Source organism: Lithobates pipiens, unplaced genomic scaffold (assembly GCF_037356315.1).
Source record: "Lithobates pipiens isolate NorthernLeopardFrog02 unplaced genomic scaffold, aLitPip1_a1.2 Scaffold_22, whole genome shotgun sequence".
In the NCBI taxonomy this organism is placed as follows: domain Eukaryota; kingdom Metazoa; phylum Chordata; class Amphibia; order Anura; family Ranidae; genus Lithobates; species Lithobates pipiens.
The window spans coordinates 327,598,982-327,618,267 of NW_027507784.1; the positions used below are offsets into that span (position 1 = coordinate 327,598,982).

Here is a 19,286-nt window from a genome sequence, read left to right on the forward strand (position 1 = left end):
TGCAGTGAGATCTAGCTAAACTGGATACAGTGAATATATATATATATATATATATATATATATATATATATATATATATATACACTGCACCCTGCCTTTGGCCAATTATGGCTCTCTTTGCTGATGGCGCTGTGATTGGCAAAAGCATGCGGGTCATAGTGCATGCTTGGCCAATCATCAGCCAGCAATGCACTGCGATGACGCAGTGCATTATGGGGCGTAACGCACCGTTTGAATTTGGCACAAAAGCTCCATAATGTTTGATCTTCGTCGAACAGAAAGCTCATCCGTATATAAAGGTTCAAAATAATGTGGCCCCTCAGTTATGGGCCGACAACTGTCGCCAAATGACTCTTTTGCAATGTCACCCCGTCACATTTATTAAGATTATATGCAGCTGTACTGAAATACATTAAGCTGGCCAATAATTATACAATCTTCTTGTACTATTTTCCTTTAGATTTACCAAAACCATAAAATAAGAGGTCAGACATAAACATTTTCAAACTGTATGCAATCAGGCAGTCTCTTGCCCTACATAGTTGAAGGTAAACCTAAAAGAAATTTAATTATTACATTGTAAAATGTATGGCCAGCTTTACACGGGCATGGTCCACCATTGTCACCATCATGGTCCAGAGCAAGGATGTGCAGCTGCTGTTGAAGTGCACACAAAGACTAGAAGACTAGAAGTGGTTGCAAAGAGGGTGAGGGAAAAGAGAAATACATTATCTTATATTGACAACTGTTGATAATACAGAGTGCTTTTTGAAACTAAAGGGCTTGACTTAATAAAGGCAAATAGACTGTGCACTCTGCAGGAGCGGTTGCTCCAGAGTTTAGTAAATGAGCAGAAGCTGTGCTGAGGTCCATGATCCAATCATGTGCAAGCAAAAATGTTTTATTTTTTATTTTTCCTTGCTTGTGATTGGACACTCTTTGCAAAGTAAAGCTTTGCCTCATTTACTAAGCTCTGAAGCAACTGCACTTGCAGAAGGCAAGCACAAAGTGTACAGTCTTTTTTCCTTTAGTAAATCCTCCCCTAAATGCAATTTACATTGAGAAAATGTGAAGTCTGTTCACAATGGGGGTTATTTACTAAAGCGGGAGCGTGAAAAATCTGGTGCAGCTCTGCATAGAAACCAATCAGCTTCCAGGTTTTATTGCCAAAGCTTAATTTAAGTTAGAAACCGATCGGCTACCATGCAAAGCAACACCAGATTCCGAGCTCACCGGTTTTAGTAAATCTCCCTTAATATGTTTCTATTAATGCTGAATTCTGCAAAATAAACTGTCATCACATTCAACAACAGGATTTGACGATCCTTCCACACCCAGCCCCCACACTTCAAATCCTTACTTTCATTTTGGACTTTACTTTCAGTTTTGCTTTCTAAAAGTTTACGTGCTTACATTCTTTTATTATTAGTTCTTCTTTCTGCTTTCATTTGAAGTGTTTATTACAATTTTTTTTTATTTGCTCTTTGGCGACCCTGCAATGGATCAGAGGCAGAGGATCCTGGGCTATGTTCCAGGTCACACTCTGCAGAATCCCAACCATAGAAGAAGGGTTCTCCTTCAGGTGTTTGGAATGGCAGGACACGGGAAATCTGCCATGATCAACTCCTGCTTCTATGTAATGGGGGATCAAGCGTACCAGAACTTGGCACGATCTGCATCCAATGATGAAGAAGTGACCACAGCCAGACAGGAATATCCGCTGACACCCAACCTGGTCATGTTGGACAACCGAGGGCTTAATAAGCTGAATGAAGCTGAGAAGTTGGAGATCAATGCTCAGTTCAGTGAGTATATCATACTGTACTACAATTAGCCTCTCTCAGCACTCCATTAAAGTATCACTAATGGAAAAACTTTTATTTTTTTTAAACTTGTGGATAGAGTGGAGAGGGATTAGAACCCCTGTCAGCAGGGGTGTACCTAGAGCATTATTTGGCACCTGGGTCAGATCCTATATCTGCCCCCCCCCCCCCCACACACACACACACACACTTTAAATTAATTTAAAATGAACAGTAAAGTTAACCCAATTCTTTTGAATAATGTGTAAGATGTTACTCAAGTAGTGTCTTTCTTGCCCCGGGGACGAGCACACCAGCTATGGCTGGTGTCTCGTGTCCTGATTGGATAGATTGATAGCTGCGCAGCTATTGTCTCCCGCTGCTGTCAATCAAATCCAATGACGTGGGCGCCGGGGCCGAGTCCTGCTGTCTGTGTCAATATTTTTACAGCAGCAGGACACGGGAACGTGGGTGTCCTGAAGGAGAGAGCTTTTCTGATGGGGCACTCGAGAAGAGAGGGAGCCACCAGCGCCATTGAGGGACCCCAGAAGAGGAGGCTCAGGGGCCACTCTGTGCAAAACCAACTTCACAGTGGAGGTGGAGGTAAGTATGACATGTTTGTTATAAAAAAAAAAGGGTTTAGTAAACCTTTAAGAGGAGATAGGATAGTGATATGAAAATCCTTGAATGGTGAATCTTGGAAACAATTTAACCTGAGGTCTCTAAAGAAGGCCACACAATGAAGTTGGATGAGAAGCAGTTCAATCTCAACCTCCCTGGCGGTATTCCCGAGTCTGGCTCGGGGTGGAATGTCAGTACCACTAGCGGTAACCCCGAGTCAGACTCGGGATCGCATTGCAGGATACAGGGAAATTTAGTTACCTTGTCCCCTGGATCCTGCGATAGCCCCCCCACTGTGTGTGCGAGCTGTCCTCCGCTCGATTGACACAGTGCCCGAGTGCTGCTGAGCTCCATTCCCTGCAACGTTACGACGTGCGGGAGCGGAGATCGGCGCCAAATTCAAAAACGTTTTTAAAAAAACACATACAGTATACTGTACTGTATACAAAAAATACACATCCCCTTTCTCCCTAGTGTTCTGTGCAGTGCCCTGCATGCACTTTTACATTATAAATACTGTTTTTTCTTCCTGGAATTTGGAGATTGTCCATAGCAACCAAAAAGTGTCCCTTTATGTCAAAAGTGATTTTAGACCAACTAGAAAACAGCGATAATAAATTAGAATCACTTGCAGAATTGAGGGATAGCGATTTGTGGGGAAATTCGTCATCAAACACTAAATCTAATGACAGCGACAATTCTGCAAATGAGCAAATTTCTGTATTTTTGGATTTGATTACATTATTGAATCATTTTTATTATTATTTGTTATAGTTATTTATTATATTATAAACTATTCCATACTAGACTCTGGTTTGAACAGATTTAAGATAGTTTTCATGCAAAGTAATTGTACCGCTTTCAGCACATAAAATCAGAAATAATCATACCGCCAGGGAGGTTAAACTGCGTAAAGGGTTCTTTTAGAGCTTAAACTGCATAAAGGGTTCTTTACTGTTAGAGCAGTAAGGATGTGGAATTCCCTTCCATAGTTAGGAGTGTGGGTAAATAAAAAAAATGTTTAGATGTGTTTCTCAGCGAACACAAAGTCCAGGAATATTGAAAATAGTAGTAACATAAACACACACACACTCAGGTTGATATAGATGGACTGGTGTCTTTATTTGACCTTACCAGCTATGAAACCATTTATGCACTTGTTTTGCGCCATTTGTTTTTTGAGACCATCAACGTTACATACATCACAATGTTCCCAAATCTAAAACAACCAATTACATTTCTGTGTAGTATGATGACTGCTGATTGGGTGATATTTCCAAGATATTTTATTAGGAAACAAAACCTTTTCAAAACATTTTTGACAAGAAACTTATCAGTGCAAGGAGTTACATAGTATTAAAAGGATAATGACAATAATACATATTATCACCATTGCTTTGATAGTCATCAAAGTGTGCTGATGAGGTTCTGGGTGTTCATTCAGATACATGAGAATGACCTGAAAGAGTGGGATGGGCTATAAGATGGGGGCAATTGAGAAGAAGAGGAATAATAGGGGAAATCTAGTGTAGATGGCTTTTTTGGGGAGGGGGGATATGGAAGATATACAAATTAGGAGGGTATGGGGAAAGAAAGACACCAGACAAAGAAAAGACAGGAAAATCTTGTGATAAAAATATGGTAAGACAAGGAGTGGGAAGGGGGGGGGGGGGGTGTTCAGGGAGAGGATGGGGATGGTTTTGGGGGGGGGCCTTTGTGAAGACACAGGTACCCCAGACATGTCTACGATCTGACTGCATTAGGGTATATTGGCAAGATTGTGGACCCCAGAGCATGTTGTTGGGTTTATCTTGGCTTTAGTCCTTTATTATCTGAAATCTGATAATGGTTTAGGAAGATGAGGAAGCTGAGAAGGGTGGTACATTATGTGTTGGTAAAAAGCTGTATATTTATAGAGATGCCATTTGTACCAGGACTGGATGAAGTGGGTCATGTTATCATGACTAATGTTAGTTAGTTCTTCCATGGTGGTAGTGAATTTATCTGGGAAAACCAATTGAACGGTTATAAGGTATTGTCATTTCAACAGCTGCGTTCAGTAAATGGAGTATCGGTAAATGTTTGTATTGTTTCATGGTCGTGTTAGTGTGCTGTAATAGAGACAGGGCTGGGTATTGTGATGTCAGTCATTTTGCTGATGAGGCAGTGCATCTCAACCCAGTATGGTTGTATCAGCGAACATTGCTACCAATTGTGGAAAAGGATACCCTGCAGTTCATCGTGGCATCTCTGACATTTGTCTGGGATGTTCGGAGATATTTGATGTAGCACTGTAGGGGTTCAGTACCATTGGGACCTGAGCTTGTAGTTTAGTCTCCTGCATGTTGATGCTGGTAGAGCTTTTGATACTCTTCCAGTCATTGGCCACATCTTGAGGTTTTAAGGTTTAGGGCAAGATCTGTTTCCCATTCTTGGGAGTTGGATATGTCACTAGGGGAAGTGGATTGGGGCAGACCTGCATATAATAATGATATCAGGTGTGATATTGAATCAGTGATATTGAATCAGTTGAGTGTACATGCATAAAGTTGTCTGTGTTGTAGGGAGTGCAGGAAGTGTATTTAAAATACATCCAATAAAGCCTTGGGTTGTCTTCGTTGAGGACATTGAGAGTATTTAGGTCATGAAGTGTGCCTTTCTCAAAAAATATCTGAGCTGTACCTTTTAAAGCCGAATGCCATGTGGTCAGAACGTTTTTGGAATGAAATCATGCAATTTACATTCTAAGTTATGTCTTATGAAATGTGTCTGATAAAAATATCATCTAGTTTTGCATTGGACAAAACAATCAGGTATTCCTATTGTGTTATGTGTGTGTGTGTGTCCTCCCATATTAGGGCAGCTGCGGAGTTTGGGGGAAGTGACCTGGCGTGAGAAGAATCTTATAGAATCCATTAGGCAATTTAAGCAGCAGAAAGAAACAAGGAAGCAGCAGCAAGGAACCCGACAAGAGGATTTTGTTGTTCCTGTGTTTGTTTACAGGTAAGCATGTAGTGAGACAATACATTTCATGATGGCATTGTTTTACGTTGCAGGGTAAATATATGACAGCATGAAAAAATAACTTAAAGGGTGATGCTTTGGTTATCCCCCTGCCATTGTATATGTTTCACATAGTCCAATGCTCAAATCTTCCCTCCTGCATTAGGAGGTATTATGATATGATAGATTAGCTTTAAATCAAGTATTTTGGATGACTCCCCTTACAGTAATCCTCCCTGCAGCCTAACAATAACCCTTTCTGTAACCCAAATCCTCGCCCCCTTTAAACCTAGCACTATTTTTTTTTCTGTAAAGCTGACACTAACCTTTACACTAGTACTCAATCTTTACACTAGTACTCAATCTTTATTCTCACACTGAACTCTTCATTAACCTGCACACTAAGGCCGCGTACACACGGGCGGAATGTTCGTCCAACTTTGTCCGCTGAACAGTGTTTCAGCGGACAGTCCGCTCGTGTGTGGGCTTCAGCGGACAGTTTCAGCGGACAGTCTGACGAACAAAGTTTTTCGGAATTTCCGTAAGACTGTCCGCTGAAACTTGGTTTGAGCGAACAGTCCGCTCGTGTGTAGGCTTGTTCGGCAAACTAAGTCTCGCGCATGCTCAGAAAGAATTTACACGGCGAAGGTTGCATTGCAGTGTATCGTACGCCGAATTTCTCGTCCTGTCGTACGTGCCGTTCACGTCATCTCGCAAGTTTTCAGCGGACTGTTCGTTCGTCGTGTGTGGTCAAGTCCGCTCATGCAAATTTTGAACGGACTGTTTGTCAAACTGTTTGACGAACCTAGTTGGGCGGTCAGTCCGCCCGTGTGTACGCGGCCTTAGGGCTTTTATTTGTTTTAACCACTTGCTTACTGGGCACTTAAACCCCCCTCCTGCCCAGACCAATTTTCAGCTTTCAGCTCTGACGCACTTTGAATGACAATTGCGCGGGCATACAACACTGTACACAAATGACATTTTTATCATTTTTTCCCACAAATAGAGCTTTCTTTTGGTGGTATTTAATTACAGCTGGGAGTTTTATTTTTTGCTAAACAAACAAAAAAAGATGCAAAAAATGTTTAATAGTTTGTTATAAAATTTAGCAAACAGGTCATTTTTCTCCTTCATTGATATGCGCTGATGAGGCGGCACTGGTGGCCACTGATGGGCACTGATAGGCTGCACTGATGGGCACTGATAGCCAGAGTTAAGGCGGCACTGATAGGCACAGATAAGGTGACACTGATGGGGACAGATAAGGCGGCACTGATGGGAAAAGATGGGCACAGATAAGATGGCACTGATGGGTGGCACGAATGGGTGGCACTGATGGGCACTGATAGGTACCCCTGATAGATAGGAATGATGGGCACTGATAGGTGGCTCTGATAGGTGGCACTGATGGGTGGCACTGATGGGCACTGATATGTGGCACTGAGGTGCAGCACTGTTTTTAAGGCAGATTGTGGGTGCTGATAGGTGGCACTGTGGGCACTGATGGGTGGTACTATGGGCACTGATGGGTGGCACTGTGGGCACTGATAGGCGGCACTGTTGCCTATTCTTAGGTGGCACAGGCAGGGGACAGGTGGGCACTAATGAGCTGGCGCCAGCTCACCGTGATCGGGACTGATGTCCCTCTCACGGCCACCAGTGATCGGCTCTGTTGTCATCACATGATCAGCTGTCATTGGCTGATAGCTGATCACGTGGTAAGGGGTCGGGATCTCACAGACTCGCTGATCACAGAGTGAGCCGCGCGAGCCCCTCGGGGGGGGGGGGGCGCAGGCCTCTCGTGCACGGGACGACGTCAATAGCAAAGCAGATCCGCGCTGTAGCCCTCATTCGGCTATAGCGCTGATTTCTAGTGGTTAATGAGTTCTGCATTAACAGGTCAGAAGGAAGTTAACTGCACCTGTCAGTGAAGTCTGAACGATCTCTGAAGCATTTCAACCTGATGTCAAACCAATGCCATCAACACAAGACCAAAGCCCATTGACACAGGCCTTTACCCTCCCTGTAACCCTAATGCTGCGCACACACGACCGGACTTTCCGGCAGACTAGGTCCGATGGTCTTCCCGATGGACTTTTGTCGGAGTTCCGACGGACTTTCCGTATGAACGGACTTGACCACACACGAAAGTCTGTTTTGAACTTGATGACGTAAACGGGACTAAACAAGGAAGTTCAATAGCCAGTAGCCAATAGCTTCCCTTGTGTTGTATTTGGTCCGTCGGACCAGCACACAGACAAACGGTTTTCCCGATTTTAGTCTGTCGGAATTGAGTCCGTCGGATAGATTTGAAACATGTTCTATTTCTAGGTCCGTCAGATTTTTTATTTTTTTTTAAACAATCGGACTAGTCTGCCAGAAAGTCCGGTCGTGTGTACGTGGCATCACACTAACCTTTTCCAATAACCTACAAAATCTGGGCAGAAGGATATGAGCTTGGCACTCATGGATTGATGGCAGCTATTATATATAATAAGTGAGTTAATTTATTATGTGTGTCACCACAAACTACCTCATGGGGGATTACGCTATGGGCTGCCTTTTTTTCTTTAAACCCCACATACTGAGACCACGATCATTTAAGTTCACTGGAGCTGGTCAAAAGGCTTGTGCACACAGAGGTGCCACCATTAGAAGATTAGCTGGGCACCGATCAATTGATTGCTCACCGTGGAGGGATTCAATATTTGTGTGGAACATTATTTCAGACTGTTACGGTGGAATTTGTTTCTTGTTTTATCACTCTCACTACCGGACTATATTGGTTTTATCCAGCTTTATTGCACACTCAGTGGTGCATGTTGGACTTTATCACACTGTTTATTTATTTGTTCACTTATTCGTTCGATGTCACCTTTTGTTATATAGATTTCATATATTTGTCTCTAGACTTTTTTTCATCACATGGTATTTTATATATTTTGTATATTGAGTTGATACGCATTTGTATACCACACACAGCGCAACGCCATCACGTATACATATATATATTTTTTTTTTCTGCTTAGGATCAGTTATTCAGGTGCTTGCTGCAGTGTATTTAGCCCCCTATCTTCACCTTCATCTTGACAGCGCAGGAGTTACTTACGGTTATGGTTAGCCATTTGGTGTTCATTGCCCACCCCCAAATACTTACCTGTAGCGATCCGGCGATGTGCGAGTCTGCCGGTCTTCTCTCCCCTCTTTCCGCTCTCACAAGCTTGGCTGAGAGCAGCAGGAGTCATTGGCTCCTGCTGCTGTCAGGGCTAGCTCACACCACATGCAGTCCAGTGCGTTTTTTTTCTGCATCAAAATGCATGGAAAGTAGGTTATATGATTTCCAATGGCATAGTTTACACCAGTGCTTGCAGTTCCAGTGCCTTTCAGTTCCAGAAGGAAAGTAGAACATGCTGCATTCTACCATCACTGGACTGTACTGGAACGCTGTAGAAAGCATCAAAAACGCACTGGAACGCACCTAAACGAACCAAATATGCACTGGAACACTCATGTCTTTATTTAATGTTAAGAAAAAAGAGGGGAGGGGGGAATGCACTGGACTGCGTCGGAAACGCACTGGAATGCATCAAAAACTAGTCAAAAACGCGCACTCAGAAAAGCATCTGGAACGCATCCGAACTGCATTTCTATGGTGTGAACTGGCCCACAGTCAAATTCTGTGAGCGTTGGGGTGACTCAGCTATGGTGGCAGATGTCCATTGACACACACATAGCATGGTTCAATGCTGTGTGTGTGTCAATGGATGCCTGCTATCATAGCAAGTGCTTGTTATGGGGCAGACACATAAGAGGAGGAGACAAGATCACCAACAGGGGGACCCCAGAAGAAGAGATTCGGGGTTGCTCTGTGCAATACTATTGCAGATGAGTGTAACATGTTTATTATTTTAAAGTGCCTTTACAAAAGATTTAACCTAAACATAAGAACGCTGGAATCTTCAATTTTGAACAGATGAGGTGGCACTGATAGATGGCATTAATAGGTGGCACTGATAGGTAGCACTGATGGGCGGCACTGAAGGGCACTAATAGGTGGCACTGATAGGTGGCACTGATAGGCACTGGTGGGTGACCCTGATAGGCAGCACTGATGATAAGGTACTGATGGGCAGTGATTGGCAGCACTGATCGGCACTGGTAGGTGGCACTGGTGGGGATTTATAGGCGGCACTGGTAGGCACTGATAGGCAGCACTGATGATGAGGCACTGATGGGCACTAATTGTCAGCACTGATCGGCACTGGTAGGTGGCACTGGTGGGGATTTATAGGTGGCACTGGTGGGCACTGATGGGCAGTAATGATTTGCATTGGTAGGTGGCACTGGTGGGCACAGATGAGGCGGCAGTGGCTCTGTTCAGGACCGATGTCCCCCTGACAGAAGCCAGTAAAAATAGCCTATAACCGGCTCTGTTTACATCACGTGATCAGCTGTCATTGGCTGACAGCTGATCACCTGGTAAGGGGTCGGGATCGGCCCCTTACTCCGATCTATGATCAGCTGATTCTCATGGACTCGCTGATCACAGAGCATGCCACGCACGCCCCCTGTATTTGGGAGGACGTACATGGATGCCCTCCTGCCAATTTTAAGCCCGTTCTGTAGCTGTCTTTTGGCTATAGCGCGCAAGTGAAGAGGTTAACTTTAGGTTAGGTAAAAAATGTTTTTTTTGTGATGTGTGTGTAGTTGGTTGTGATTTTATTTGGGATGAATTTCCTCTCATTGTTTGTAATTTTGTTGTGGTGTTTATTCACAACGAGAATAAATTAATTTTAAATTAATCTTAAATCTTTAACCCCACACCTGCAGGCATCATCCCGGTACCATTTTTCAGAGCGGGCGATTGGCTTTCCAGCCATAACAACCGATGCGGCTAAAAGCCGCTCGGCTGTTATGCCAGAGGAGCGGGAGGGCATGTCCCCCCCCTCCCGCCACCTCCCGCGGCTCTTACCGGGGCTCCCGTTCAATCGGGAGCACCGATGCACAATCCGCCGCTTCCAGCGGCTACGGAGGGACTGGAATGAAGCCGTAAGCTGCGTCATTCCAGTCTCCTAATTGTAAACACGGTTTACTTGGCTGCCAATGGCGCCAGATTTTAAAATATATACACTATTCAGAATCGCCGAAAACGGCGATCTGAATACTTTGAAGTGCAAAGGAGGGATCGGGGATCTTTTAGCCCCCCGATTCCTCCATAAAGAGTACCTGTCACCACCTATTACTGTTACAAGGGATGTTTACATTCCTTGTGACAGCAATAAAAGTGATCAAAATAAAAAACAAAAACAAAAAAACAATTTATTAATTGTAAAATAAATAAAATAAATAAGAAAAAAAAATTAAAGCCCCCCCCCTGTCGCCATGAGCTCGCGCAGCAAAGAAAACGCATACGGAAGTCGTGCCCGCATATGTAAACGGTGTTCAAATCACTCATGTGAGGTATCACCGCGATCATCAGAGCGAGAGCAATAATTCTAGCACTAGACCTCCTCTGTAACTCTAACCTGGTAACCGGATTTTTTTTAAAAAATTTCACCTATTGAGATTTTTAGGTACCGCAGTTTGTCGTCATTCCACGAGTGCGTGCAATTATAAAGTGTGACATGTTTGGTATCTATTTACTCGGCATAACATTATCTTTCATTGTGCAAATAAATCAGGCTAACTTTACTGTTTCATTTTTTAAAAATTCATGAAAGTGTCCCTTTTCCAAAAAAGTGGCATTTAATACACCGCTGCGCAAATACTGTGTCACATAAAATATTGCAACAATCACAGTTTTATTCTCTAGAGTCTCTGCTAAAAAATATATATATAATGTTTGGGGGTTCCAAGTAATTTTTTAGCAAAAAATATAGATTTGAACTTGTAAACACCAAAAATAGGCTTAGTCATGAAAGGGTTAAACCTATATATTATGTAGCTTTATGAAACTTGCAACATCAAGATTGAGACTCCCCCAACTGCTACTGAGAGAGTGGAACCTGGTTTTGTGGTGGGAGCTATGGCTTCCAAATGCTCTTTTTCTTTGGCGGGACAGTTCTATTGTGGAACCCAACAATTTTCTCAACAGCTGCTGCTTCTTTAAGACTGATATGGAAATCTTTCCAAATAAAGATGGTAATTCAATAACAAAACTACTTATATTTCTCTTAAACTTATATGATCCCAACTAAGTGTTACATAATCCATTCTCTCCTTAGATCTCCCCTCCCTCTGGGCCCTCTGCCACCCACTTATCCTATGCACCAAGTCACAAAGCCACCTACTTATTTTAAGGTTTCAATGCACCATCCTTCTAAAGCCGCGTACACATGGGCGGACTGTCTGGCCTACTTAGTCCGCCGAAACACATTTCAGCGGACAGTCCGCTCGTGTGTGGGCTTCAGCGGACCTTTTCAGCGTGCAGTCTGGCGGACTAAGTATTTCGGAATTTCCGTAATACTGTCCGTCGGACTCGCATTTCGGCGGACAATCCGCCCGTGTGTGCCAGTCCGCCGTACTTTTGAAATGAGCGGACTTTTCCCGCCCAGAGAAAAGTCCGCTCATTTCGAGCGGGTATCCAGGTAGGCGGGGCCCGCGAAGGAGACGGCCCCCCCACCCCAAAGCACCTTGTCCCCATGTTGATGAGGACAAGGGCCTCTTCCCGACAACCCTGGCCGTTGGTTGTCGGGGTCTGCGGGCGGGGGGCTTATCTTTAATAAGGGGGCCCCCGGATACCGGCCCCCCACCCTATGTGAATGAGTATGGGGTACAATGTACCCCTACCCATTCACCTGTAAAATAAAAGTACAAAAAAAACACAACACACAAGATAAAATACTTTATTGCACAGCTCCGGGGGTCTTCCGTCTTCGGGGGTCTTCTCGCCGGACTCCTCCGCTATCTTCTTGTAGCTCTTTTGCTAGCGGAGGAGGCCGGCTTTCTTCCTCGCCGCCGGCCTCTTCTCCCGACTTCGGGGGTCTTGTCCCCCTCTTCGGTTCTTCTGCCGGGCCACCGCGCCTTCTTATAGCTCTTTTACAGGCGGTGGCCCGGTCTTCTGTCGCCGCCGTCGCCGCCGCCTTCCGTTCTTCTTCTTCTTCTTCTTCTTCTCCAGGAGATGTTGCCTCGACGATCTCTCCGGCCGGAATGCCAGGGACGCACTGCGCGGCCACTTATATAGGGACAATGGGGCGGTGTCACATGGCTTTATGTCACATGGGTTGGTGTCACATGGTGACCCCGCCCCTTACGATGTCATAGTCCCCATGTGACATCAACCCATGTGACCAACCCATGTGACATAAAGCCATGTGACACCGCCCCATTGTCCCTATATAAGTGGCCGCGCAGTGCGTCCCTGGCATTCCGGCCAGAGAGATCGTCAAGGCAACATCTCCTGGAGAAGAAGAAGAAGAAGAAGAACGGAAGGCGGCGGCGATGGCGGCGACGGCGGCGACAGAAGACCGGGCCACCGCCTGTAAAAGAGCTATAAGAAGGCGCGGTGGCCCGGCAGAAGAACCGAAGAGGGGGACAAGACCCCCGAAGTCGGGAGAAGAGGCCGGCGGCGAGGAAGAAAGCCGGACTCCTCCGCTAGCAAAAGAGCTACAAGATGATAGCGGCGGAGTCCGGCGAGAAGACCCCCGAAGACGGAAGACCCCCGGAGCTGTGCAATAAAGTATTTTATCTCGTGTGTTGTGTTTTTTTTATACTTTTATTTTACAGGTGAATGGGTAGGGGTACATTGTACCCCATACTCATTCACATAGGGTGGGGGGCCGGTATCCGGGGGCCCCCTTATTAAAGGGGGCTCCCGGATTCCGATAAGCCCCCCGCCCGCAGACCCCGACAACCAACGGCCAGGGTTGTCGGGAAGAGGCCCTTGTCCTCATCAACATGGGGACAAGGTGCTTTGGGGTGGGGGGGCCGCGCGGCCCCCCCTTCCCCAAGGCACCCCCCCATGTTGAGGGCACGCGGCCTGGTACGGCTCAGGAGGGGGGGTGCTCGCTCGCCCCCCTTTCCTGGCCGGCCGGGTAGCGTGCTCGGACAAGGGTCTGTTGTGGACTTGGGGGGGACCCCCACGCCAATTTTTTTCGGCGTTGGGGTTCCCCTTTAAGTCCATACCAGGCGGCGGGGCCCGCGACGTCTCCTTCGCGGGCCCCGCCTACCTGGAGACGCGCTCGAAATGAGCGGACTTTCCTCCGCGTGTGTGGGCGAGTCCGTTCATTTCAAAAGTAGGGCGGATAGTATGGCAGACTTAGTACGCCGTATTAGTCCGCTCAAAAAGTGGTGTGTGTGGTCAAGTCCGTTCATTCGAAAGTATGACGGACTGTCCGTCGGATTGTCTGACGGACTAAGTTGGCCAGACAGTCCTCTCCGTGTGTACGCGGCTTAACTGTTCCAACTGGGGAGGTTCCCAGCTAAGTATGAGCTTTGTGTTTTGGGCAAGGCACCCCACTTGACTATTGGCAGCTTTGATCAAGACCTTGGGTCCTACCTTATGTGTCTTCTACCTATATGGCTACCTTTGGACCTGGCATAAAGCTTGCTGTACAAAGCAGATATGAGTATGTGAGCACATGTTTATTTTCTTAACGAACTTGAATAACAGCATTGCTGATTTGTTTCCTGTTTCAGCTGTTATCGTGGATGGAATGACATGGAAGGCTCTGAGATAGAAAACATTTTGACCAGTGTGCACCAAATCACAGGTAATCCCAGTCCATGCACTTCTGGGTCTCTGAAGTTTTGCAGCAACCTTTAAAAGATGTTGACAGTTTCCTGACAATACAAATAACTGTGATCGCAAATATTGCCCAAAGTCAGATTTCCCGTCATTATTTAACTACTGGCTAACTGACGTACATATTAACGTAAATGCATTAGCACATGGTCATTGACCTTTGCAGCATTTTTTTCAACTGGCATTGTGCTGTTTTGCCAAAGTGATCACTTGTACAGTGTTGTGAAATTCTGCCTCCTCCACGCTCTGTGATTGGTTAGTTGAATTAGAGGGAAGGGGAGAATTCAGGTGTCTAATAGATCCCCTGATGTCTCCATAAAGAAGATTTTTCACTACCTAAAGCTGTTAGCCCCCTTGTGATATCAATAAAATTACATGAGAAAATACAAATAAAAAGTAAAAAAAAAATTAAATAAAGTAAGTAAATATTTAACAAATGTAAAAACACCCCCAGCTATTTTTAATTTCTATATATAGAGCCTGTATACAGCTCCTACAGCTTGTATGGATAGAATGGAGCATACAAATGGTCAGGCTTAAAGCTGAAGTTTAATCATTAAAAAAAAATAAAAAGCTTTGGCATTTAAAAATGAAAAAGAAGCATTTGCTGCATTACCTTTCATCTGGAGCTGTACTGCAGTATTTTTCTCCACCATTAGTCTTTTGGGTTGAATGATAGCCAGTATCATTCACCTTGGCGCCCAGCCTTCGTGGATCTGCCCTGGAACACATAATCACACCCACATAGACTAACAGGAGAATGCAGCATCATTCAGACCTGCCCATCTACAGGAGCATGATATGGGGAAAAGGACCCATGACTGGACCAAAGAACCACAAAAAAAAGTGTGACGTACCCCAATAAATCCATACAAATCTGAGCACACAACTTGGATGGCAAGGAAAGAAGGGGGGGGGCAAATGTGCAACCTTTTCCCTGAACCATACCAGGCCACAAGCCCTCAACATAGGAGGATACCTTGCCAAGAAGGAATCTCCCTGGCAAAGCATCTTGTGCCCATGTTGATGCGAATAAGGGCCTCTTCCCTACAACCCTGGCCAGTGGTTGTGGGAGTTTGCAGGGGGTTTATTGGCATCCAGAAGCCCCTCTACTAATAAGTCAATTGTCAATCTCGATGTCCACTGCCCATTGAAACAAAAACCCAATGACAATGCGCACATGACCGATCCCAAAAGTACCACTTGCTTTTATGCTTCCCGAGCTATCATCAGCTCTATAATGGAAGTGGTGACATAATTGGCCATGTATAGCCATGGTCATATTTGAAAAAAGGTATTGGCCAAATATGGCCATCTGGCTATATTTAGACAATGATGTAGCCCCTCTGATCACTGCCAGTGAAACAAAACCATGTAAGTGAATGGCCTACGTGACTGGTAAGGATGCTTCCTTAGTAACCATGTACAGCTGGAAGCTGTTATGTTCATCCACGCCTAACGCCCTAAAGGTTCAATGTTTGGATGAGCTTCCAAAGAGCCAGTGTTTGATCCAAACTTACATTCAGAAAGAACACTGAGCTTATCCCTACTGAGGATGTGGGCTGTCATTTATACATTTTTGTCTTTTGGCTTAATTCAACAGATATGTATCTTTTTTCAATCTATGTATGTAACTACATACAGTATGTATGTGTGTAATGGGTTCAACAATAGTTTTGTTATTCAGACTCAGACTAAATCTCATAATGTTCTTAGGACAATTTAGAGAATTAAAACAAACATTGGGTTATGTTGCTTTGGGAATAAATATTTTAGTAGCTTACAAGTTATTTTAACGCCAAACAATTTTTGAGAAAAGTGGGATCTTGCTTTGGTTACATATTTCTCTTCAAAATAGGGACACGCACATACTCAGATAAACAATTTAATTTTGATTTACAGGCATCCAACCCATTGTTGTGATCACGCACTGTTCCTCAGGGAATTGGAAGAAAATTGAGGCCAAATTTGTAGAGTTTGGTTGCACACGCTTTGTGGCCATGGAAAATTACACGGAAAATAACCGGACACGAACCAGAGAGACCGATGAGAATGTCCTGAAACTTCTGACAATGTGCATTGAGGAGGCCGAGACTGAAATTGGGAAATTGGCAAATCAGGATCCTTCCAGGAGACCAATCAAAATGATGATGGGGCAAATTGACCAAGACTTAGAACTGTTGAGAAAGACCAAGTTAAAATATGAAAATATTTTGTGCTGAAAGCAACAGTCACCTCACTGATGTTTTTGTGTTCTGAGATTTTCTATAAAATATCAGTGTATAATAATATTATTAATTATTATAATAATTTAACAAGCATAGTTAAAACTAAACTTTTGCGCAAAAATGTAATACATTCAAAGGTTGCTTTTTAAAAGAAAATGACATTAATTATGCCCCCCTACTGCCCAGACCAATTTTAAGCTTTCAGCGCTGTCACATTTTGAATGACAATTCCGCGTTCATGCTACACTGTACCCAAATGACATTTTTAGCATTTTTTTCACACAAATAGAGCTTTCTTTTGGTGGTATTTAATCACTGCTGTGGTTTTTATTTTTTGCTAAACTAATGAAAAAATATGGAAAATTATGAAAAAAAATAAAGTTTTCATAGTTCGTTATAAAATTTAGCAAACAGCAAATTTTTCTCCTTCGTTGATATGCAATTTATACATGCGGACCATGCAGCCTTATGGTATGAACACAGAGCTGGATTTGAACTGCTTTTTATCAAATGATTACTAGAGCTATGTATTCTGCCATATTTCTGCCCTTTGGTGGAAGTATGGTGATTCTTCTATTTTTGAGCTATCTGAATTATCTCTCTTATATTATTACCCTCTTCAAGCATTCTATCTAATTTGGTTCATTCCGCTATAACTCTTTCACGCAGTTTTATTATTCACCTAGACTGTCCTGCAGTATTTTAGGGGGTTCAATATATTATTGCCAATTGTGCACCTTATTTTAACCATAATGTTTTATAGTTTGCCAGCAATGTAAACCGGCACCGCGGCTGCTAATTTACAATTTCCCTTTAATTAGTCTGGGCTTAGACTATAAGTATTACGTTCCCCAGTGACCAGGCTTCCTGAAGACGTAATCACGTAGCGTACGTCGAGTCGGTACCTGGTCTCGCTTTTTCCACATAATTTCCGGTCCCTCTGGTTGTCTTTCCAGTCGGTGGAACGCATGCCATCCACGTAGGTGAATGTCAGGCACATGTAGAAAGAATTTCTTGATTGCTAAAGCCCTTGGGTGGCAATCAGAACACCCTTACTATATATTGTGCCACGTCCTCTTTATAGTCAAAAATTATGGAAATGGAAATATATGGACTTTTCAGGCACAGATACAAAAATATAACAATTTCTTTATTAGTTCATATTACACAGTCTACAAATATTTTTTTTAAAGACACTACACTTATTACAAAATTATTGTATATACAACAGGCCCATGACTTTATCCTTAACAAGCAATATTATAACATCAAAAATATTATTGGTTCCTGTGGGAAATTGTTGATAATATAATTACATAGTCCCACTCGTTTAGAACGATGATTGCTGAAGTATGGTCACGGGTCCTGAAGATCACACTTAAAATTAAAGAAGATTGCTCGACATGTTTCGCAATATTATTGCTTCCTCAGGAGCCTCATTTTAAAAAACCAAAAATGAATTTCAAGCTTGTCAGGTGCTGCTACCTCATGAGCCTCATTGATGGAATTATCGAGGAAAATCACTCCAGAGGAACCCCCAAGAATTAGCAAAGAAACAGACCAGAAAATTCCAGGACGCCTGTAATGTGCGGGTTAGGCATCAGCAGGGATGTGCCCGATAGCTGGTCATTAGAGTAGATGCCTGTGTTAGGGTGGCGCCAAGAGTTCACACTAAAAAATGAATGCAGACCCAAAAGCCAATAAAGTTAGCCCATATAAACCGATATTCCAGGAGTCATGCAGGCACATGTAGTCATCACTTTGAGACAAGCCAGCAGCCCCAGTGCCGGGTCAATGGCACTTTTATATGTAAGCAGCCATTTGGCTTTTTCTCTTTTATAACATTTTAATTAAACAGTATTACACTATGGATGTCTATCATTGTTTTTACATATCCTGACTTTCACAATGAGGAGGAAGGTTCCTATACATCTCCTGTCTTATCATATGCGAGCAGGCATTATCCTGCCAAAGCGATATTTGACTTGCTTTTTAATTAAAGAACTTAAATCCTTCTGGTAATGAGATCACTTATCTGCTACACTTTGGGTGTTGTTCTAGTGTTTGTTGAAGGATCACTGATTACTTGTTTGGAAGAAATCTCCACACTGAAAGAATTTTTTTTTCTTGAATTTAATTAACTTTTGTGCTTGGGACTTTTTGTTTACACATTCATGCAATCACATTTGGCTTCAATGCTATTTGTTTAACATTTTTTGGAATTTTTCTATATTTGTGTATTTATTTATTTTTTCACTGTTTTGTAGTTTTGTCATAACTTGTTATATTACCACTAGTGCCCCCTACCACACCATAGATGCTCAATTGGTACTAAGGGGCCCAAAGTGTGCCAAGAAAATATCCCCCACACCATTACACCACCACCACCAGCCTGAAGCGTTGATAAAAGGCAGGATGGATCCATGCTTTCATGTTGTTTATGCCAAATTCTGACCCTACCTATCTTAAATTGGCAGCTGAAATCGAGACTCATCAGACCAGGCAACATTTTTCCAATCTTCTATTGTCCAATTTTGGTGAGCCTGTGTGAATTGTAACCTCAGTTTCCTGTTCTTAGCTGACAGGAGTGGCACCCGGTGTATTCTTCTGCTCCTGTATCTGCTTCAAGTTTCGATGTATTGTGCATTCAGAGATAGTATTCTGCATACCTTGGGTGTAACGAGTAGTTATTTGAGTTACTGTTGCCTTTCTATTATCTCAAACCATTTTGCCCATTGTCCTCTGACCTCTGACATCCAAAAGGCATTTTCCTCCACACAACTTCCGCTCACTGGACATTTTCTCTTTTTCAGACCATTCTCTGTAAACCCTAGAGATGGTTGTGTGCGTAAATTGCAGTAGATCAGCAGTTTTTGAAATACTCAGACT

The 19,286-nt window shown here is 43.6% G+C and overlaps 1 protein-coding gene across 1 annotated transcript; it reads left to right on the forward strand.

Annotated features, from left to right (window-relative positions):
* The first annotated feature begins 1,379 nt into the window (after nucleotides 1–1,379).
* On the forward strand, nucleotides 1,380–18,412 carry LOC143925039 (uncharacterized). The gene is made up of 4 exons (XM_077449618.1): nucleotides 1,380–1,805; nucleotides 5,282–5,426; nucleotides 14,064–14,137; nucleotides 16,072–18,412. Exons 1-4 carry the CDS (start codon nucleotides 1,499–1,501, stop codon nucleotides 16,389–16,391), a joined length of 846 nt encoding a protein of 281 aa, XP_077305744.1. The 5' UTR covers nucleotides 1,380–1,498; the 3' UTR covers nucleotides 16,392–18,412.
* The last annotated feature ends 874 nt before the right edge of the window (nucleotides 18,413–19,286 follow it).